The following is a 21,897-nucleotide window of genomic DNA, read 5'->3' as shown; positions in this document are numbered from 1 at the left end:
ATACTGCGTGTTTAATTTTATGTTTATATATTCAATATTTTAGAAAATTCAAAAAGTACCAGTTAAAGAACGAAAAATTACCAGAAATACTCCATTTTAAATTTTCTTCACTCAAGTCTCTGATTGGTTAGTTTTGTGTTTTTAGGTTCATTATAATAGAAAATTCAAATAGAACCAGTTGAAGAACGAAAAAGTTCCAAAAAGTCCCGTTTTATATGTTCTCACTTACTCCATGCCCTACAGGTTTAATTTTATGTCTATAGGTTCAATATTATAGAAAATTCAAAAAAATACCTTTTGAAGAACGAAAAAGTACCAGAAAGTCCCCTTTTATATGTTATCACTAATCCGGGCTGTACATTCCTAATTTCATGTTTCTAGGTTCAATATTATAAAAAATTCAAAAAGTACCAGTCGAAGAATGAAAAAGTCCCCTTTTATATGTTATCACTTAATCCGGGCTGTACATTCTTAATTTCATGTTTCTAGGTTCAATATTATAAAAAATTCAAAAAGTACCAGTCGAAGAACGAAAAAGTACTAAAAAGTCCCTTTTTATAGATTATAATTTACTCCGGGCTCTACATATTTATTTTTATGTTTCTAGGTTTAAATTTATAGAAAACTCAAAAAGTACCAGTCGAAGTACGATAAAGTTCCCATTTTATAGATTCTCATTTACTCCAGGCTCTAAGTGCTTAATTTCATGTTTCGAGGTTCAAATTTTGTAGCAAGCTCAAAAAGTACCAGTCAAAGAACGAAAAAGTACCAAAAAGTGCCATTTTATAGATTCACATTTACTCCAGGCTCTACGTGCATAATTTCATGTTTCTATGTTCAATTTAATAGAAAACTCAAAAAGTACCTTTTGAAGAACGAAAAAGTACCAAAAAGTCCACTTTTATAGATTCTCAAGTGCCTCATTACATGTTTCTAAGTTCTAAGTCAAAAAAGTACCAGTTGCAACATCGTATTGGGAGCCCGTTATTATGTATTCATATGTATAAGTTAATAAACCAAAAACAATTTTTTATAAAAGTATAAATAGGTACAATTTTCACCTCTTAAACGTCCGAATATTCTCTACAAAGCTATAAATTTGTATAAAAGGCGGCTTAACAATTGTTTCTTGAGGTGTAGCTCCGTTGACGTCAACGAAGCTGGTTTGAAGTAAAAGCAGCGACTCGAATTAGGCGCGTAAAACACGAAAATATCTGAGGCGAAGCATATACATCGAACGTTAAGCAAAGTTCTACACCGGTCAAATTTCAATGAGCGGCTTATTATTAGATAAAAGAAAACTTGCTTAAATGAACACAAATTAATTTTATATTGTAAAATTCCATAAATTTAGCGAAAGTTTTCTGTAAATTGTACAAAATATGGTAAAATTTTCAAGCCGTATTAAGCTGAACAATTTTCGGCGGCGGCGGCTCTGACATTTTGTTCGGCGGCTAGGCTTAGTCGGCTTAAGCCGAATCGGCGCAAGTCTCTGATACGTGTTTTAATATCGAATAAAATAAAATGCTTCTTTTTTTAACTATTGGTATTATACAATTCACTTTAGTGTGATAACAGAACAAAAAAATAGTGTTGCCAGATATGGAAATGGCTTTCTTTTAGACGGGATAAAAGAAATTCACGCCCTTAATAATTTTAACCCATATGTACATTGGAGGCGTCCGGAAAATCTAATAATTTTTTCTAAATTGTTGAAGGGTACTTGTACCGGAAATCAATTAAAGTTGTAAAACTGTGTAAATATTTTAATTTTTTAAACATTTGATTTCAGATTCTTGTTAAAAAATATTCTCATTTTAGACTATAAGTATTAAAGAAATAGAGTTTTAATTTCAAAAATAAAATTAATATAAAACAAGTAAGAAATTATAGTCGGGCGTGGCCGACCATATAATACCCTACACCTTTGTCAAAAATATAATGTGATTTATTTGCCATAATAAAGCATTTAAGTTGAATTGTACCTTGCCTTAGATATACATACTTAAGCCGTTTATTGTTGAATAAAATTGTGGACATTTAAGTGAAATTTTGATGGGGGCTTTTCATAGGGGCTAGGGTCATATGAGAACCTATTATTATGGAATTCGTAGGGGTCATCAAGTCTAGTATACAACTTGGTTATTGCAGCTTTTTGTCGTGCCATTTGTGCCAAATTTCATTGAATTATCTCCAAAATTGCCGTTATTTGTTAAGCCGTTTATTGTTGAATAAAATTGTGGACATTTAAGTGAAATTTTGATGGGGGCTTTTCATAGGGGCTAGGGTCATATGAGAACCTATTATTATGGAATTCGTAGGGGTCATCAAGTCTAGTATACAACTTGGTTATTGCAGCTTTTTGTCGTGCCATTTGTGCCAAATTTCATTGAATTATCTCCAAAATTGCCGTTATTTGTTAAGCCGTTTATTGTTGAATAAAATTGTGGACATTTAAGTGAAATTTTGATGGGGGCTTTTCATAGGGGCTAGGGTCATATGAGAACCTATTATTATGGAATTCGTAGGGGTCATCAAGTCTAGTATACAACTTGGTTATTGCAGCTTTTTGTCGTGCCATTTGTGCCAAATTTCATTGAATTATCTCCAAAATTGCGACCTGTAGTTTGATTACAAGTTTTAAAAGCCCTATTCGGGGGTTCAGTTGTATGGGGGCTAGGTGAAATAATGGACCGATGGTAACCATTTTCAATATGCTTCGTCTACGATACCATAAAAGATCATGTGCCAAATTTCTCCAAAATTGCTACCTGTAGTTTGATTACAAAGTTTAAAAGCCCTATTCGGGGGTTCAGTTGTATGGGGGCTAGGTGAAATAATGGACCGATGTTAACCATTTTCAATAAGCTTCGTCTACGATACCATAAAAGATCATGTGCCAAATTTCATTGAATTATCTCCAAAATTGCGACCTGTAGTTTGATTACAAAGTTTAAAAGCCCTATTCGGGGGGTTCAGTCGTATGGAGGCTAGGTGAAATAATGGACCGATGTTAACCATTTTCAATAAACTTTGTCTACGGTACCATAAATAAGTATGTGTCAAATTTCATTGAATTATCTCCAAAATTTCGACCTGTAGTGTGATTACAAAGTTTAAAAGCCCTATTCGAGGGGTTCAGTTGTATGGGGGCTAGGTGAAATAATGGACCGATGTAAACCATTTTCAACAGGCTTCATCTACGGTACCATAAAAGATCATGTGCCAAATTTCATTGAATTATCTCCAAAATTGCGACCTGTAGTTTGATTACAAATTTTAAAAGCCCTATTCGAGGGGTTCAGTTGTATGGGGGCTAGGTGAAATAATGGACCGATGTTAACCATTTTCAAAAGGCTTCGTCCCTGGGACAATAAAAGATCATGTGCCAAATTTCATTGAATTATCTTCAAAATTGCGACCTGTAGTTTGATTACAAGGATTACAAGCCCTATTGGAGGGTTCAGTTGTATGGGGGCTAGGTGAAATAATGGACCGATCTTAACCATTTTCAATAAGCTTCGTCTACGATACCATAAAAGATCATGTGCCAAATTTCATTGAATTATCTCCAAAATTGCGACCTGTAGTTTGATTACAAAGTTTAAAAGCCCTATTCGGGGGGTTCAGTCGTATGGAGGCTAGGTGAAATAATGGACCGATGTTAACCATTTTCAATAAACTTTGTCTACGGTACCATAAATGAGTATGTGTCAAATTTCATTGAATTATCTCCAAAATTTCGACCTGTAGTGTGATTACAAAGTTTAAAAGCCCTATTCGAGGGGTTCAGTTGTATGGGGGCTAGGTGAAATAATGGACCGATGTTAACCATTTTTAAAAGGCTTCGTCCCTGGGACAATAAAAGATCATGTGCCAAATTTCATTGAATTATCTTCAAAATTGCGACCTGTAGTTTGATTACAAGGATTACAAGCCCTATTGGGGGGTTCAGTTGTATGGGGGCTAGGTGAAATAATGGACCGATCTTAACCATTTTCAATAGGCTTCGTCACTTGGACAATAGAAGATCATGTACCAAATTTCATTGAATTATCTTCAAAATTGCGACCTGTAGTTTGATTACAAGGTTTACATGGACGGACGGACAGACGGACGGACATAGCTAAATCGACTCAGAAAATGATTCTGAGACGATTGGTATACTTTAAGGTGGGTATAGGACCAATATTATTGTGCGTTACAAACATCAGCACAAACCCAATATACCCTCCCCACTAAAGTGGTGTAGGGTATAATAATCTACAAAAATACTAATCTAAGATGGAGATTAATGAATTTAGTCCCTCTGTAATGTTGAGTCTATATGCAAAGTAAGCTTATACGCAATTTATTAAGTACATATGTACATACGTGTATATACATACATATCGTCACCTAAAACGCAAACGGCCCTATCTAACATTTTTAATATTTTACAGGAGAAGCAAAAAACTATTTATATTGAAAAGTTTGTTTCAATCAACGCGATTTATTTGTAGTAAATAAACAAATTGTTTAATAGTGAAACATATCATTTGTTATGATAGTTGACAATGGCGTATATAAAAATCGATAAATTGGACTTTTTACCTTTAATATTGAAATATTTTTGTAGATAGGGCCTTTTGTTTTTGGTCAATAAAATCGATAATTTTTGTTAAAAGAGTCCAATTTTTGGTGTGGACATTTGTTTTGATGCAATACATTAAAATCGATTTTGAATTTTTGGTTAGTTAGGGCCGTTTGCGTTTCAGGTGACGATATATTTATTTAATCATAAAAAATATATTATCTATAGCAATTTGCAACAGTAGAATTATAACTGCAATAATTACGTCTTCTGTCCCGGTAGAGTCAAAAACTCTTTATCAGAGGACCTTAGAACACCGGAAGGCAAATAGCTTAATAATTCCTTTGGCGCAGAGCTTAACATTCGTATGCGTTCCTCTTCAATTAGTTGATCCCTTCAAATTATAGTAGAATATAAAAAAGTTTTCTAGGTGTGATTTTTTTATTATATAGAACTTACCTTTCTCTTTCGCCACTTATTAATTTTTCAAAATCTGCAAGCCGTTGCGCTATTTCATTAGCTCGTTGGCACCTTCTAAATTCAATCATTTCTCTTAGTGCCTTACTATGTTCCATTTTTTTGCGACGGCGCTTTTCATCGGAGAGTTGATCCAATTTATCACGTTCAGCCAGATAACGTAAATTTTCTTCGCGGAATTTCTCCTCTTCCTCTTTAAATTTCTTTTCTCTTTGAATTTGAATTTCTTGGCGGTAATTTTCCAACTCTGTGCGTAATTTCTCTCGTTCTTTCAATTGTTTATTTAAGGTTTCCCTGTAGCGTTCATCTTCTTTGGCTTTACGCTCTTCAACCAAAAGAGAAAGTAGCAAATTTTCACGCTTTTCTTTTTCCTTATGGAGTGTAGCTAACTGTTGTCCTATTTGCTCACTAAGAGCCTCCTTTTCTTTTTGAATGCGTTTTCTTTCCGCAGCAATTTGGGCTTTTACTTTGTCACATTCTTTTTGATAGGCTAAATTGCGTTCGGTATCATCAACATTTCTTTCCTTTTCTAATTGTCTTTGAAGTTCCCTGTTGCGATAGGACTCTTCCATTTCCTGCTTACATCTTACACGTTGTAATTCTGCCTCCCTGCGTTCTGTAATTTCATCTGTTTGTATTTGTTTTAATAGCTTTTCCATTTTATCGCGATCTTTTATGACATCTTCAAATTCCTTTCGACGTTTTTGTTGCAAATCATCCATTTGACTTTTTAATAAAGTACGGAATGCTTCCTTTTTGTGTTTTTCTTCCTCCTCCTGTTGTAGTACAGACTTACGCACAAGTTCACATTCGGCAGCAAACTTGGCATTTTCTTCACGTTTTCGGCGTACTTCATCCTGTTTCTGCTGGGCTAACATTTGCTGTTGCTCTCTTAACTGTTTAGTTACCAATGCAGATTGAAGTTGCTTTTCCAACTGACGCAATTCATGACTGTTTGCTCGCAACTGTTGCCGTCGCTTTTGTTCAACTATATCATTTAGTTTACAATCTCGTAATTCTTTACATATATCGGAGGTCTCTTCCTGGAATTTTATCCGTGGATTTTCAGCGGTTGCCAATTTTTCCTCATTCTTTAAATTGTCCACTCTTTTGTGCTCGTCATTTATTAATTTTAAGAAATAAGCGTCACATTTTTCTGGTTTTTCTTTTGCACATTTTTTAATATCACAAAATCGATTAGGAAACATTTTTTAATAATTTGTTTATTTATAAATTTGCATTTAATATATTTTTCCGTAACTTTGACAACAAAATTGAATTTAAATGCTCCTGTCGTTTTTGTCTATTTAATTTTGTTGTTGTTTAAATGTTATAATTGTAATCATGGGAAATTGATAACACAATTGTAACATTTAAACATATGGCACTATTACTATGAGAATGAAAACATCAAAAGGAACAAGTGCTAAACTGATATCAAAATAAAATATGTAGAATTATCAGATGAATTTTTTTTCGAAGGGGCATTAACATTTTTATCTCGTTACATTTAATTACAAAATAAAAGCATAAATTGATATATTATGAATATTGAAGAAAATAATGGTATAACTACAAAATTATTAAATGAAAATGTGAAAAATACTGAAACAAACCCAGAGAATAGCAGCTCTAAGACAGCTGACAAATTTAGTACCTCTATTGCAACTGCGAATGAAGTAATGATTAAAGAATTCTCATCTTCCAAATGGATAAAATTAAATGTCGGTGGGAAGGTTTTTCTTACCACAATATGGACATTGGTAAGTAAAGAACCAGAGAGTATGTTGGCACGTATGTTTTCACAAGAAGGCGCGATGCTTCCAAGTGACCAGGATGAACAAGGCGCCTATTTAATAGATCGCAGTCCACATTATTTTGAACCAATTATAAACTATCTAAGGCACGGTCAATTGATAGTGGATCAAAATGTCAGTTTGGAGGGAGTTTTAGAAGAGGCAAAATTTTTTGGCTTGGAAACATTGGTTAGCCAGTTAGAACCACAAATAATACAACAGAACCAGTCAATGGATAATATACCGTTGACTCGAAGAGATGTTATTAAAGCTTTAATACAAACCTCACATATAACAGAGATACGTTTCCAGGGTGTAAACTTAGCCGGAGCTGACTTAAGAAAGCTGGATTTCCGTAACATAAATTTTAAGGTTTTTTCTTCCTAATTCACTTTATTATTCAGTCTATAGTCTCAGTTTCTTTACAGTACGCTTGCATGCAAAGATGCAATTTGTCTCATGCTAATCTAACATATTGCTGTTTGGAACGCACGGATTTAGCTTTTGCAAATTTGGAATGTGCTCAACTTGTATCGGTTAAAGGCTTGTGTGCCAACATGGAAGGTGCTAACCTAAGGGGTTGCAATTTCGAAGATCCGTCAGGTTTGCGTACTAATCTTGAGGGCGTTAATCTGAAAGGTGCGTGCTTAGAAAGTTCTAATATGGCTGGAGTAAACCTCAGAGTTGCCAATCTTAAAAATGCTAATATGAAAAACTGCAATTTGCGGGCTGCAGTATTGGCTGGCGCTGACTTGGAACGTTGTAACTTATCTGGCAGTGATTTACAGGAAGCAAACCTGAGAGGAGCCAATCTTAAAGATGCCGAACTAACGCTTATGGTTACACCATTGCATATGGCTCAAGCCATACGCTAAACTTATATTATCGGACATTACTTAAAACGAAATGTTTGATGGATTATTTCTGTGATGCCTGTTTCTTTTATATTCTTTGTACAAGAAAAATATATTTAATTATTTCCTTATTATATATTCTTTACTCATTTATTCCAATGGGACTTTTTCTACGAATATACCAATTTCATTTTTAGTATGTAAGTTTATGTGAATAGCTTCATTTACTTTTATAATAATAATGTTAAATAATTTAAATAAAAAATCTAATATTTTCACAAAAACATTAACCAACCATTAAGATGTTTTATTTCGTTAAATAATATTAATATTATTTATTGCATAGCAAAGCGTTTATAAGTTATTACTTAAACCGAACATACATACAAAAAATTAATTATATTAAGTTAAATGTAAATGTGATCTTAGAATTTAATTTAATACAAAAGCAAATATCTGGTTAAACATATGTACGTTTTTAAGGATATTTTCAATAAATATATATATTTAATTTAACAGCCACCAAATTTCAAGGGACGAATTTTCATAAAATCTTGCAATATTTCATCGGTTACTAATTTACGAGCGGTTTGATGTTGCTCCACAATAGGGGTAACAGTCTGGAATGAAAATGTATATACAAATCTATTCTATGATCTTATTTTTTTTTTTAAACTTACCTCAATAGCTAATTTCTTTAATTCTCCAGTTAACATTTCACCCTTGCTGTAGGCTAAACGAACTCTCTCCAATTCAGCATCATCTTCCAAAAAGAATTTTAGCAATTGGTAAGCCACATCAATATCTGGATTACCACCCAAGGCTCTGTGTTCCTCGACGGTAGTACGACCACCAGAAAATGCATACTTATTAATTTTATTTTTAATTTGTTTCGGTGTATCCGTTAAAAATACTGCAGAGTTTTGTTCACTAGCAGACATTTTCGACTTGGCTCCTTGTAATGCGGGGAAAAATGTTGAATGAATTAGGGCACACTTGGGATAACCCAATCGTGGCGCCACATCTCGACACATACGGAAATAGGGATCTTGATCGATTGCACAAGGTACTAGGCAGTGTACCTTACGTTCGCCAAATATAAAAGGAAATGTGCTGGAAAGAGCTGGAGCAGCCTGCACTGCAGGAAATCCAATTTTACCAATTATATCTGAATCTCCAAAACCGAAGATACCTTTTACTTGATTAAAAGTAACACATTTTTGAATACGTATAACATTTTGATACATTGCTGGACATTGGCTATACAAGATGAATATAGAAAGTGATTAATAAAAATTAAGTACCGATATTTGGAATAATAATACCAAGATTATAGTAGTTGTGTCCAATTATGGACAAATTGCAATCATAATTAATTTTAACTACTTACCCCATAAATGTCAAGTTATTAAAAATAAATGTCTTCTCAATATCAAAACCCATGGCAATTATATCTTTAGCATTTTCATGTGCCAATTTTATAGCGGCTTCTACTTTTAAATCTTTCCACAAAGTCTTTTCGTCATCAGACATTTGAATAACCAAAGGTACATCAAATGTTTCCTGAAGATATCTATAATGAAATTTTAAAAAACTAATGAATAAAACGCTTACCACTTAGCAATGAAACAACAATAACTTACTTTGTCATTATGAATGGTATCAAATGACCCAAGTGCAATGACTCCGAACTAGGACCACGTCCGGTGTACAAATAAAAAGGTTTACCTTGTTCCTTCAATGTTAAGATGGTATTTAACTCACGATGTGAAAAGAATATACCACGACGTATCAAATGATGAGCAGGTTTTCCACTTATCTTTTCAATACGTGCTATCATTTCATCATCAATTCTAGAGGAACCAAAGCGTTCTAGAAAATTAACAAATAATAAGCAAAACTATGCAGCGTCAAAACTTTCTACCGACTTACTTATTAATTTGTCATAATCGATTCCAGTATCACTACTACTAGTCACATTCCATGGATTCACCACATCACTTTGTTCATCATTGACCGTGACTTCAACACCCGTTGCTGTCTCTTCGATTTCGTTTGGATTAAGACTTATGGCTTCAACGCCTTCTGCTACTGCCACTTGATTATCACTCATATTCCACAAATTGATTCAATTCTTTAATCCAAACAAATAAATGCACTGCAATTTCCAAAAAAAAAAAGACTGCAATGCAAAACGTGTCGTTGTATAAATACTACACGGCAAAAGATGACACATGTATTGCTGAGCGGTGTATATTGTAGGGATTTACCTTCTAATATAAATATGGCAACGCTTTTAACCCTATTGCCAGATTTTTTAATTTAAAACCATTACTAGTGAGTGGCTAAAAACAAATTTCTAATGTTCCGTTATCAACTTAATATCTGAACCTAAAAATTATTTGTATTTAAATAGGATTAGTTAAAAATAAGAGGGTTCGATTTTAAGCCTAGGGAAATAAATATTTTCGTATGGTCTCTTTTGTTTTCAGAATTATGAGACTTCAAAGTTATACATATACAACAGGAACCAGAACAATTTTTATAAAAAAATGTATTATTAGCGAAGCCGGTATTTGAAAAACCCCTTTACTGAAAATGTGATAATAAACACTTAAAAATGTACACAATACAAACTGGCTCACGGATCTAGGTTTGTTCTAAAAGGTGATATTTAAAACTCCTTTAATAGTTTCAAATAAATAAATACCATTCATTAATTTGAAAATTCAGAAGTTTAATTCTTTAGCTTTGGATCCCATTGAATTAATTACCAAGGAAATTCATTCTTTATAAGAAAAGTATAAGTGAAATTTTATAAACAAATTTATTTAGAAAATTTAATACTAAAGCAAAAACATTTTAAATTGTACAGCCACCAAATTTCAAGGGACGAATATTCATGAAGTCTTGTAACATTTCATCGGTAACGAGTTTACGAGCGGCTTGGTGCTCTTCCACTAACGGAGTAATAACCTTTAAAATAATATTTATAAAGAGAACTCTTATATTGTATAATTATTTTGCAATAAACTTACTTCAATTGCCAATTGTTTAATTTCTCCCGTTAACATTTCACCCTTACTGTAGGCTAAACGAACTCTCTCCAATTCTTCATCATCCTCCATAAAGAATTTTAGCAATTGATAAGCCACATCAATATCTGGATTACCACCCAAGGTTCTGTGTTCCTCGACGGTAGTACGACCACCCGAAAATGCATATTTATTAATTTTATTTTTAATTTGTTTCGGTGTATCTGTTAAAAATACTGCCGAATTTTCTTCACTTGCAGACATTTTTGATTTGGCACCCTGTAATGCGGGGAAAAAAGATGAATGTATTAGGGCACATTTGGGATAACCTAAACGTGGAGCCACATCTCGACACATTCTGAAATAGGGATCTTGATCAATGGCACACGGTACTAGACAGTGTACTTTACGATCGCCAAATATGAATGGAAATGTGTTCGAAAGTGCTGGAGCAGCCTGCACAGCGGGAAATCCAATTTTGCCAATAAGATCTGAATCTTCAAAACCAAATATACCTTTAACTTGATTAAAAGTAACACATTTTTGGATTCGTATGACATTTTGATACATTGCTGGACATTGGCTAATAAAAAATATATACAACAATTGAATTAATATTTTTTTTAATTCGATTGAATAAATTGCTTAATTCTTGTTTTTCTTCTATATTATTAACTTTAGTCAATGAAAACAGTTCATAATATTTATGCTGAAACTTTTTTCTGTGTATTTTATAATTCAAAAATTTTTGTATTTTTGAAATAGAATTAAAAAAAATTGTAATAGAAAATTAAATAAAAATAATAATGGTAGGAAATAAACTATTTGATAATTGAAATAAACTAATATAGCCAAAGAATTAAAACATTTAAAAATTTAAAACTGAATTAAAAATTAAGGTGAGTTAATTCTGTAGAGAATTAGACCGGGTTTTTGAGTTGGCAATCAAATGCCAATTAATAATCAGATTAGTTAATCTAAAAATAAATTTAATCCGATGTTAATCCCATTTGATGTTTTTGAGTACAAGATTAAACTTCGCAGTGTTGCCATACAAAACAACAGAAAATTTCACTGTTTGTTATCAAAACAATGCATATTTTATAAAAAAGAAGAAGACAATTGTAAATTTAATATGAAAATTAATGAAAACTTAAATTAAAAACAAAAAAATGTATTTTGAAGTGTCCATAATTTATACTAATCAATAAATAGAACATTTTAATGTTTATATTTATAAATTTTTTTTTTAATTTTTTTTGCATCAGCTGTTTACACTTTTGCATTTCGTGCTTAAGATTAAACCACCTCCATTGGGCGCTTAAACTTGCAAACAAAATTAACTAATTGAGTACTCAAAAACATCTTTCGAGGATTAATTTTAATTTAATCGCTAATCTTTCACCTAAAGATTGGCCCTTAATGTTCTTTACTTTAAAAATAATTATTTATTGTAAAGTAAAAAGTTCAAAATTTGTAATTTGCAAATTAATAACTATGCAATTGTATTTCAAATTGACATTAGCCTGTTATCCATTGTGACTGCAGATATATATCTACTCCCACACTTTACCATTTCCCCTTTTTGTTCTCTATATATTTTTTACGAATGATTAATCATTAACTTCGCAATTGATTTATTTGCGCAATAAATAGGCAACAAAGAAAAAAATATTTCATCATATTAAATTCAAAGATAAAGGGAATTACCCTTGAACTTGTTGTTAAGTAAAAAGAAACTTTTGCAATATCTAGATAAATAAATATGTACATAAGTATACTATATGTATTTTACTTTATCCAGCAAGAAAAATGTTATCGCTAATATATAGTATAATAATTAAAAAAGGACTCTAAATTAAGATTTAAATAACTTGGAGATAAATAACCTCATAATAATTTTTTTCTCTAATTTACTTACCCCATAAATGTTAAATCATTAAATATAAATGTTTTCTCCACATCAAAATCCATAGCAATAATATCTTTAGCATTTTCATGAGCCAATTTTATAGCATCTTCTATTTTCAAATCTTTCCACAAAGTCTTTTCGTCATCAGACATTTGTATAACCAATGGTACATCAAATGTATCTTGAAGATATCTATAAAATAATAGTTTTAAAAATAAATAATTACAACAAGTGCCGAAAACAAAATGCTTGAACCTACTTTGTCATTATGAAAGGTATTAAATGTCCTAAATGCAACGATTCGGAACTAGGACCGCGTCCAGTATATAAATAAAACGGTTTACCTTCTTCCTTCAAAGTTAAAATAGTGCTTAGCTCACGATGTGAAAAGAAAATACCTCGACGTATTAAATGATGTACTGGTTTACCACTTATCTTTTCTATACGTTCAATTAGCTCATCATCAATTCTGGACGAACCGAAACGTTCTTGAATGTATGAAAAGAATTAGGAAAGGCATAATTTACAAATAAATAAATTACTTATTAATTTGTCATAATCGATTCCAGTGTCGCTGTTACTAGCCACATTCCATGGATCTACAATATCATTTTGTTCATCGTTAACCGTGACCTCGACACCTGTTGTAGTTTCTTCGATTTCATTTGGTTTGATATTTAAGACTTCAATGCCTTTCGTCTCTGCAATTGGATTAACGTTCATTTTCCGTACTGTTGTTTTAATTATTTATAACAAACAATTGCACTGCATTTTTTTATAAAATGATTACAATTCTAAAATTTTTGCGGTATATATACTACAACATATATACTATATATGTATTAGGGTGATCGATTATTCGACATTTTCCAAAAACCGGTTTCGAATAGTTCGAATAGTTGGCATTTAAAAAAAACCGGTTGATATTTTTCAAATTCAGAAAAAACCGGTTAACCGGTTTTTCATTATAAATAAAAAAAAAATATTTTAATTTGAAAAACTTAATGTTTATGTTTAAATTTGATTAATAAAACATGGCCAGAAATGATTTTTAACAGTTTAAAAGATTATAACTATAGATCTAGTCGTCTGATTTACATTATTTCATTAATATAAAAAAATTAGGAAAAAAGTGGGACACTTCTGTTAAACATAAGGTACTATGTAATCCTATCTTATTTCAAAAGCCCTGTTTAGGACAACACTTCCATAAAATTTCAGCCGTAAATTAATTATTGTAAATTGAATATAATCTTAAGATTGATAAAATTTTATCAAACAGTTATCAATTTTACAAATAATTTTTTTTAATTAATTAGGAAAATCAAAAAAGTTTAACCAAAGGAGCTTTAGAAAAATATACGCTAGTTCCTCGACTCAAATAATTTTAAAATTTAGCTGTATTATTATTTACTTAAAAATTTCATTTAAATAATCTTTGAATACAAAGCAAATAAAAGTATGCGAAACCGGTTTTTAAAAAGTGAAAAAACCGGGTTATTCGATATTCGAAAAATCAACATTAAGAAAAAACCGACACTGGTAAAGCAGAAAAAACCGGTTTTAAAACCGGGTGAAAAATCGAGTCGATCACCCTAATATGTATGTATGTATTAATTGTAATTTACTGTATAAAGTATGGGGATTTTCCCCATGTTTATATGAGCTCCACACTGAGTACTGATGTGCCCACCGAAAATTAAAGCTTGCTTCGAACTTCAAAAAAAAAATGTGTATAAAATTTATTCAATAGAAACACTATAGAAAAAAACATTACTCAAAAAGATATAATTGTTTATATTTATATTATAAAGAAATATTGAAAATTCGATTTATTTAAATTATTCAAATGTAAATTTCCTACCGTTACTTATAAAAGTAATCTTATGGCCACACTCTGTTCGGTAAAATATTTCTGTAATACGGCAACTCAATTAATTTTATACGACAGCTGATCAAAACAAATTACATTTTTTATTCGAGGGAATTTACGAAAGATGATATTAGAAACACAACTGGTTAAGGAAATTGAACGGAAAAATGTCAAATTATACATAGAAAAAAAGATTTACTTGTAGTCTGATGTGTCAAATTAAATATAAACAAAAATTGTAAATGCCATCTTCCTAAAATATCCCTTGTTTTAATTTTTATCTCTGTTTACTACTGTCATAATTTGTTTGCAAAAAAATAACATTAAATTTACAAATATTTAAAAAATTCAAGAAAAGATAAAAACATATATAATTAAAAATGCCGATTATGTACAATACTGGCGATTGGTTCGTTTTGCGACCCACAACTTACAGGTAAATACCTTCATATGTATATCGCATTTAAAAGTGCAGTTTACACCCACTTTTCAATCATCAATAAAACAGGAAACTCGATTTACATACACCAGATTGGCCATTAGATTTGGATTTAGAATATATGAAAGTGGTATGTGCTCCGTATGGCGGTCCAATAGCGGTGACAAGAGATCCTAATCAAATAGTGCCAATTAAAGGTACTGCTAAACCTGTTATACGCATATTCGATACAGCAGGCCTAGAATTGGGAAAAATTTGGGTAAGTTTAAAGATATATGTATGTAAATATTATCTTAAACTAGACAATGATTGCTTCTGATTTCAGTGGAATCATGGTAAATTGATTTCAATGGGTTGGTCCGATACGGAAGAGTTGATTTGTGTACAGGATGATGCATTAGTTTTTATTTACGATATGTTTGGTAATGAAAGATATTCCTATAGTATGGGCCAGGAAGCTAGTTTAACCAAAATTGTGGATGCCAAAATATATCAATCATCAACTGGAACGGGTGTGGCTGTTATGACTACAAACGGACGTGTTTTCTTAAAACTCAATAGTACTAAAGATAATCGTTCTCGACTCTTGCCAGAGATTCCGAGTAAGTAAAATCGTATACACATTTACTTTACAGATATATGGTAGGTAGGTAGGTCTGAGTTGACTTAATCTTATTCTTTTGCCCGGCTGTATGCGCAAAGTTCAGGTTGTAATTGTAAATATAATTTAATGAAATTTGTTGCATGTTTTTATTAACCTGTAACGATGAAACCCATACAGCCGAACTAATCTCTAGTGAAATTCACCTTTTCACTAATAATTTTTTTCACAGAATCTCTCTCCGAATGCACTTGCTGGGAAATTGTGACGGAAGAACGCAATAGCTATTGTCTCTTGGGAAGAGATCGTGAAGTTATTAAATTATTTTTGGGAGAATCTGTGGGCTCAATAACACGCAATTTAATTAGTAAACCCTTCGAACGCATCATTTCAATGTCTATATCTTATAATCATCAGAATTTGGCTTTATATACAAATAATGGTATTTTATGGATGGGTAGCGTGGATATGAAACAAAAATATTGTGAGTTTGATACTGGACGCAAAGATATGCCAAAGCAGATCGAATGGATTATGAACGTTGACAACGCACAATCCGATGCTGTAGTCATAGCATATAATTCATTTTTATTGGTTGTCAATCGTAATGGTGATAAAAATCTATTTAGTTATGATCCGGCTATTTTTCTGGTTGCTGAAATGGATGGTGTTCGTATTCTCACAAATAACACTCACGAAATGATACAGAAATTGCCAAAATGTGTACAGAATATATTTGCCATTAATAGTCAGGAACCATCGAGTTTTCTATTTGAGGCTCAGAAAAAATTCCAAGAAAAATCACATCAATCTGATGAATACTTGAGTCTATTCCGTGATCGCATGAACGAAGCCGTAGATGAGTGTATAGAGGCAGCTGGTTATGAGTTTTGTACAGAAACACAAAAAAGTTTAATGAGGGTAAGGTTAATTTAAATTATTAAAAAATCTTATAAATTTTAAATTAAAATGCTTTTTTTTAGACTGCCTACTTTGGCAAAGGTTTTATTAAATCTCATAATCCTGACGAATATATTAAAATGCTGCGTATATTAAGAGTTTTAAATGGCTTGCGGCATCCCAAAATAGCCATGCCTTTAACCATTAAACAGTGAGTACATTTTTATAATTTTAATAACTTTATAATTATATTTTTATCTTTAATTTCCTCATAGATTTTTACATTTAAAACCAGATGTTATTCTAGGACGTTTAGTATTTCGAAAACACTATGCCATTGCTATACAAGTTGCAAAACATTTAAAATTGCCAGAATCTTGGATATTAGAACATTGGGCATATCACAAGGTTATAAATGATAAAAGTAAGCGAAAGGAATCTCAATCTGAAGCAATCAATGTAAATAATAATTATTTAAATTTCTTTAGATGACCATGAAGTTGCTCGTAAAATAACTGAAAAATTCAAAAATCCCTCTGTTGAAGGTATATCGTTTTGTAATATAGCAGAAAAAGCTCATGAAGCTGGACGTGATGAATTAGCAATTAAAGTAAGCAAAAATAATACTATACACTTGCTTGTTTATATAATAAGTTTTATCTGCTTGTAGTTACTAGAGTTGGAACCCAGGGCATCATTACAAGTGCCGCTATTATTAAAATTGGGCAAGTATGATCGTGCTGTTCAGAGTGCCACACAGTCGGGCGACACTGAATTAGTGGCTACTGTCTTGTTGGAGATTAAAAGAAAATGATGCTTACAAATTTCCATGTGAGTAAAAATGTATTTTAAAATTCACATTTTCGTGAAACAAGTGTGAATATTTTGGTAAAACTGAGACCAATACAATTACAATTTATTTCTAGTCTATAGTCTAGTTTATAATCTAGTTTATAGTCTAGTCTATAGTCTAGTCTTTAGTCTAGCGTATAATCCAGTCTATAGTCTAGTCTATAATCCAGTCTATAGTCTAATCTATAGTCTAGTCTATAGTCTATTCCATAATCTAGTCTAGTCTAGTCTAGTCTATAGTCTAGTCTATAGTCTAGTCTATAGTCTAGTCTATAGTCTAGTCTATAGTCTAGTCTATAGTCTAGTCTATAGTCTAGTCTATAGTCTAGTCTATAGTCTAGTCTATAGTCTAGTCTATAGTCTAGTCTATAGTCTAGTCTATTAGTCTAGTCTAGTCTATAGTCTAGTCTATAGTCTAGTCTATAGTCTAGTCTATAGTCTAGTCTATAGTCTAGTCTATAGTCTAGTCTATAGTCTAGTCTATAGTCTAGTCTATAGTCTAGTCTGTAGTCTAGTCTATAGTCTAGTCTATAGTCTAGTCTATAGTCTAGTCTATAGTCTAGTTTATAGTCTAGTCTATAGTCTAGTCTATAGTCTAGTCTATAGTCTAGTCTATAGTCTAGTCTATAGTCTAGTCTATAGTCTAGTCTATAGTCTAGTCTAGTCTATAGTCTAGTCTATAGTCTAGTCTATAGTCTAGTCTAGTCTATAGTCTAGTCTATAGTCTAGTCTATAGTCTAGTCTATAGTCTAGTCTATAGTCTAGTCTATAGTCTAGTCTATAGTCTAGTCTATAGTCTAGTCTATAGTCTAGTCTATAGTCCAGTCTATAGTCTAGTCTATAGTCTAGTCTAGTCTATAGTCTAGTCTATAGTCTAGTCTATAGTCTAGTCTATAGTCTAGTCTATAGTCTAGTCTATAGTCTTGTCTATAGTCTTGTCTATAGTCTAGTCTATAGTCTAGTCTATAGTCTAGTCTATAGTCTAATCTATAGTCTAGTCTATAGTCTGGTCTATAGTCTAGTCTATAGTCTAGTCTATAGTCTAGTCTATAGTCTAGTCTATAGTCCTAGTCTATAGTCTAGTCTATAGTCTAGTCTATAGTCTAGTCTATAGTCTAGTCTATAGTCTAGTCTATAGTCTAGTCTAGTTATAGTCTAGTCTATAGTCTAGTCTATAGTCCAGTCTATAGTCTAGTCCTATAGTCTAGTCTATAGTCTAGTCATAGTCTAGTCTCTAGTCTAGTCTATAGTCTAGTCTATAGTCTAGTCTATAGTCTAGTCTATAGTCTAGTCTATAGTCTAGTCTATAGTCTAGTCTATAGTCTAGTCTATAGTCTAGTCTATAGTCTAGTCTATAGTCTAGTCTATAGTCTAGTCTATAGTCTAGTCTATAGTCTAGTCTATAGTCTAGTCTATAGTCTAGTCTATAGTCTAGTCTATAGTCTAGTCTATAGTCTAGTCTATAGTCTAGTCTATAGTCTATCTATAGTCTAGTCTATAGTCTAGTCATAGTCTAGTCTATAGTCTAGTCTATAGTCTAGTCTATAGTCTAGTCTATAGTCTAGTCTATAGTCTAGTCTATAGTCTAGTCTATAGTCTAGTCTATAGTCTAGTCTATATCTAGTCTATAGTCTAGTCTATAGTCTAGTCTAGTCTAGTCTATAGTCTAGTCTATAGTCTAGTCTATAGTCTAGTCTATAGTCTAGTCTATAGTGTAGTCTATAGTCTAGTCTATAGTGTAGTCTATAGTCTAGTCTATAGTCTAGTCTATAGTCTAGTCTATAGTCTAGTCTATAGTCAGTCTATAGTCTAGTCTATAGTCTAGTCTATAGTCTACTATAGTCTAGTCTATAGTCTAGTCTATGTCTAGTCTATAGTCTAGTCTATAGTCTAGTCTATAGTCTAGTCTATAGTCTAGTCTATAGTCTAGTCTATTGTCTAGTCTATAGTCTAGTCTATAGTCTAGTCTATAGTCTAGTCTATAGTCTAGTCTATAGTCTAGTCTATAGTCTAGTCTATAGTCTAGTCTATAGTCTAGTCTATAGTCTAGTCTATGTATAAACTTGTATATAGACTAGACTATAGATTATAGATTATAGACTATAACAATTGACTATAGATTAGACTATAGACTAGACTATAGACTATAGACTAGACTATAGACTAGACTATAGACTAGACTATAGTCTATAGTCTAGTCTATAGTCTAGTCTATAGTCTAGTCTATAGTCTATAGTCTAGTCTATAGTCTAATCTATAGTCAATTGTTATAGTCTATAATCTATAATCTATAGTCTAGTCTATATACAAGTTTATAGTCTAGTCTACAGTCTAGTCTATAGTCTAGTCAATGATCTAGTCTATAGTCTAGTCTTTCGAAAAAAAGCAAATTTTTTATAAAGAAGTGATTCATCGACGAAAAGTTAAATTTTCGCTCAAAAGAAGATTTGTGGGAGAAAATTCGAAAAGATAATTATTCTATAAAAAGTTAATAACGATGAGATGATTTTACATTTATAATTTTTTGATAAAGAGTTTACATTCTAAATATTGTATACATTTTTTTGTTTATTTTCAGATGATTATACGCGAGTATCCAATGGCATTAAATATTTATAAGAAAATGATGAATGAATGGAGTCGTACCGCTTTATACGACATTTACAATACCGAAGATGATCACAAATCAATTGCTGAATATCATTTTCGAAATGCTCTTGAAAGTGAAACTTTAGAAGCAAATCTATCAATTATAGCCAATAGTTATACACAAGGTCGTCGTAATGTCGAAGCCGAACTTTGTTCAGACACTAGTAAACTAATGAAATTACAAAAAGCTTTAACCACCAAGTTCGTTTATTTTTTTGGCTTAAAATATTTGATCTCTTATGCTTCATACATATTTTTTTAATTATAGATATAGTAAGATTTTTGGTGAAATAACATTCCAGGGTTTATCCATACATAATACCATTGAAAAACTTTTAGAGTTGGGAGAACTTAAAGAAGCTGAAAAAATTAAAAACGATTTTAAAGTTCCAGATCGAAGGTAATTTTATCAACTATTTTTATAGTAACAAAACAAAATACATCATATTTTCTTTTGCAGATTTTGGTGGTTACGCATTTTAAGTTTATCCAGTAAACAAAATTGGATTGAGTTGGAAAAATTTGCAAAAAGTAAAAAGAGTCCTATTGGCTACGAACCATTTGTTGAAGTTTGTCTTAAACAAAACAATTTAACTGAAGCACGTAAATTTATACTTAAATGTCGTGATGATCGTAAAACTTATTGGTATATAAGAGCAGAGTAAGTTTTGTTTTTATTGCTAATCAATATGTAACTTTTTTCAAATAAATTTTATTAATTTTTAGACTTTACGAAGAAGCCATCGATACGGCATTCGAACAACGTGATCTCAATACATTGTATGTATTGCAACAAAAGGCCACTATGCTAGGCAATCGTCAACAGTTGGATAAAATTAATGTATGCATTACTATTTTAGCTTCTAAAAAATAAAGTATTTATTAAAATTTAAGCAAGTAAAATAAATTAATAATCTTTATAGATAAAGAAATTCTGTTTATACTTTCTAAGATCTAAGTTTTTTATACAAAAGAACCATATAGACTATTCCGAATGAAACTTTTTAGATAAATTTTTGTTCTTATAAAACTTTTTCTTAATACATATTCTGTCCAATTTCAAAGCAATACTGATATTTTTAAGCCTATTGTGAACGTAAATGTTATTCTCTGAGTGAGACCATGTTCATATAGTATATATGTACATATATGTGAACTAGGTCGATATTGTGCATTTTCAAACCAATTTTATCTCTGGCTGCCGCCGTTTGTGCAATATCGTGATAGTATATACAGTTCATATTTAAAGACAATCGAGCCATGTCCGTGCGTCTGATAATAACACGATGGGGACCACATTTGAGTAGCTGGATGTCTGAAATTTTCCATATATAGTCTCTACTGATAAGGTTTGTTTGGTATTTGAAAATGAGCAATATCTGTTCCCAAATTCTCCTTCTTTCGAAGATTTTCCATACAAGCTTATGTTATAAGATCCCCATATAGTGTCCCTTTAAGAATATAATTTTAAATCTTATAACTGACATACAAATACCAGTAGAACGATAAAGTGCGATATAAACAAGTTTTATTTGAACTATAATATCTCAAGAATTCTATGATAGCCCTTATTTAAATTCCTCTTCACAAAATGACTAAAACCGTCACAAATGTCTTTATAAATCTATTAAATCTTGGTTGGAGATAACAAAAGGACCGAAGTCAAAGACACCTTCCGAAATTCACCTTGAATTTAAGGCCGATACTAACATTAGAAATTAGAAAAAGAATCATGGTTTCTATAAATTTTGTGATCCTATCTCAACTTAAAATTGTATTTGTCTAGCTTAAAACTGTAGACCTTTTTACTTCAATGTAATGTAATCGTTGCTTTTTGACATTGTTTGACCACATTTTATGACCTTTTAACACCTTCTGTATGTGACCATTTTATAAGGTACTCACTCAACTAAACACTTTTAGAGCACTTGATAAA

The 21,897-nt window shown here is 31.5% G+C and overlaps 5 protein-coding genes across 5 annotated transcripts; 2 read left to right on the top strand and 3 right to left on the bottom strand.

Moving 5' to 3' along the window:
* Positions 1-4,669: 4,669 nt before the first annotated feature.
* On the bottom strand, positions 4,670-6,366 carry LOC119605945 (meiosis-specific nuclear structural protein 1-like). Its single transcript, XM_037959296.1, has 2 exons — positions 5,033-6,366; positions 4,670-4,967 (listed from the first exon to the last, which is right to left on the bottom strand). Exons 1-2 carry the CDS (start codon positions 6,256-6,258, stop codon positions 4,835-4,837), a joined length of 1,359 nt encoding a protein of 452 aa, XP_037815224.1. The 5' UTR covers positions 6,259-6,366; the 3' UTR covers positions 4,670-4,834.
* A 108-nt stretch (positions 6,367-6,474) lies between these two features.
* LOC119605948 (BTB/POZ domain-containing protein KCTD9) lies at positions 6,475-7,834 on the top strand. Its single transcript, XM_037959300.1, has 2 exons — positions 6,475-7,218; positions 7,275-7,834. The coding sequence occupies exons 1-2, from the start codon at positions 6,595-6,597 to the stop codon at positions 7,719-7,721; spliced, it is 1,071 nt and encodes a 356-aa protein (XP_037815228.1). The 5' UTR covers positions 6,475-6,594; the 3' UTR covers positions 7,722-7,834.
* Positions 7,835-7,972: 138 nt separating this feature from the next.
* Positions 7,973-9,950, bottom strand: LOC119605947 (tryptophan--tRNA ligase, cytoplasmic-like). The gene is made up of 5 exons (XM_037959298.1): positions 9,633-9,950; positions 9,344-9,572; positions 9,091-9,273; positions 8,381-8,960; positions 7,973-8,320 (listed from the first exon to the last, which is right to left on the bottom strand). The coding sequence occupies exons 1-5, from the start codon at positions 9,811-9,813 to the stop codon at positions 8,213-8,215; spliced, it is 1,281 nt and encodes a 426-aa protein (XP_037815226.1). The 5' UTR covers positions 9,814-9,950; the 3' UTR covers positions 7,973-8,212.
* Positions 9,951-10,508: 558 nt separating this feature from the next.
* Positions 10,509-13,429, bottom strand: LOC119605946 (tryptophan--tRNA ligase, cytoplasmic-like). Its single transcript, XM_037959297.1, has 5 exons — positions 13,190-13,429; positions 12,907-13,135; positions 12,657-12,839; positions 10,739-11,318; positions 10,509-10,676 (listed from the first exon to the last, which is right to left on the bottom strand). The coding sequence occupies exons 1-5, from the start codon at positions 13,368-13,370 to the stop codon at positions 10,563-10,565; spliced, it is 1,287 nt and encodes a 428-aa protein (XP_037815225.1). The 5' UTR covers positions 13,371-13,429; the 3' UTR covers positions 10,509-10,562.
* A 1,226-nt stretch (positions 13,430-14,655) lies between these two features.
* On the top strand, positions 14,656-20,854 carry LOC119605951 (vacuolar protein sorting-associated protein 16 homolog). Its single transcript, XM_037959302.1, is given in 13 exon segments — positions 14,656-14,956; positions 15,029-15,218; positions 15,285-15,561; positions 15,793-16,481; positions 16,544-16,671; positions 16,736-16,884; positions 16,949-17,070; positions 17,131-17,263; positions 17,266-17,291; positions 19,891-20,162; positions 20,230-20,361; positions 20,422-20,622; positions 20,688-20,854. Coding segments are annotated over 13 exon segments (2,523 nt in total). The 5' UTR covers positions 14,656-14,900; the 3' UTR covers positions 20,836-20,854.
* Positions 20,855-21,897: the final 1,043 nt, after the last annotated feature.

Source organism: Lucilia sericata, unplaced genomic scaffold, assembly GCF_015586225.1.
Source record: "Lucilia sericata isolate MDLA Ls3-8-SP2 unplaced genomic scaffold, ASM1558622v1 Contig000539F_arrow, whole genome shotgun sequence".
Classification (NCBI taxonomy): Eukaryota; Metazoa; Arthropoda; class Insecta; order Diptera; family Calliphoridae; genus Lucilia; species Lucilia sericata.
This window is presented reverse-complemented; position numbering and strand designations above follow the sequence as displayed.

Bases quoted from the DNA above. Each gene is read 5' to 3' on its own strand.
- LOC119605946 (XM_037959297.1), bottom strand. From the start codon at position 13,370: ATGAACGTTAATCCAATTGCAGAGACGAAAGGCATTGAAGTCTTAAAT. The intron at 13,136-13,189 runs GTAATTTATTTA...CATACATTCAAG, and splicing joins CGATTATGACAAATTAATAA to AACGTTTCGGTTCGTCCAGA. The intron at 12,840-12,906 runs GTAGGTTCAAGC...ATTATTTTATAG, and splicing joins ATACCTTTCATAATGACAAA to ATATCTTCAAGATACATTTG.
- LOC119605945 (XM_037959296.1), bottom strand. From the start codon at position 6,258: ATGTTTCCTAATCGATTTTGTGATATTAAAAAATGTGCAAAAGAAAAA. The intron at 4,968-5,032 runs GTAAGTTCTATA...TATAATTTGAAG, and splicing joins ATAAGTGGCGAAAGAGAAAG to GGATCAACTAATTGAAGAGG.
- LOC119605947 (XM_037959298.1), bottom strand. From the start codon at position 9,813: ATGAGTGATAATCAAGTGGCAGTAGCAGAAGGCGTTGAAGCCATAAGT. The intron at 9,573-9,632 runs GTAAGTCGGTAG...TTAATTTTCTAG, and splicing joins CGATTATGACAAATTAATAA to AACGCTTTGGTTCCTCTAGA. The intron at 9,274-9,343 runs GTAAGTTATTGT...ATTTCATTATAG, and splicing joins ATACCATTCATAATGACAAA to ATATCTTCAGGAAACATTTG.
- LOC119605948 (XM_037959300.1), top strand. From the start codon at position 6,595: ATGAATATTGAAGAAAATAATGGTATAACTACAAAATTATTAAATGAA. The intron at 7,219-7,274 runs GTTTTTTCTTCC...GTTTCTTTACAG, and splicing joins TCCGTAACATAAATTTTAAG to TACGCTTGCATGCAAAGATG.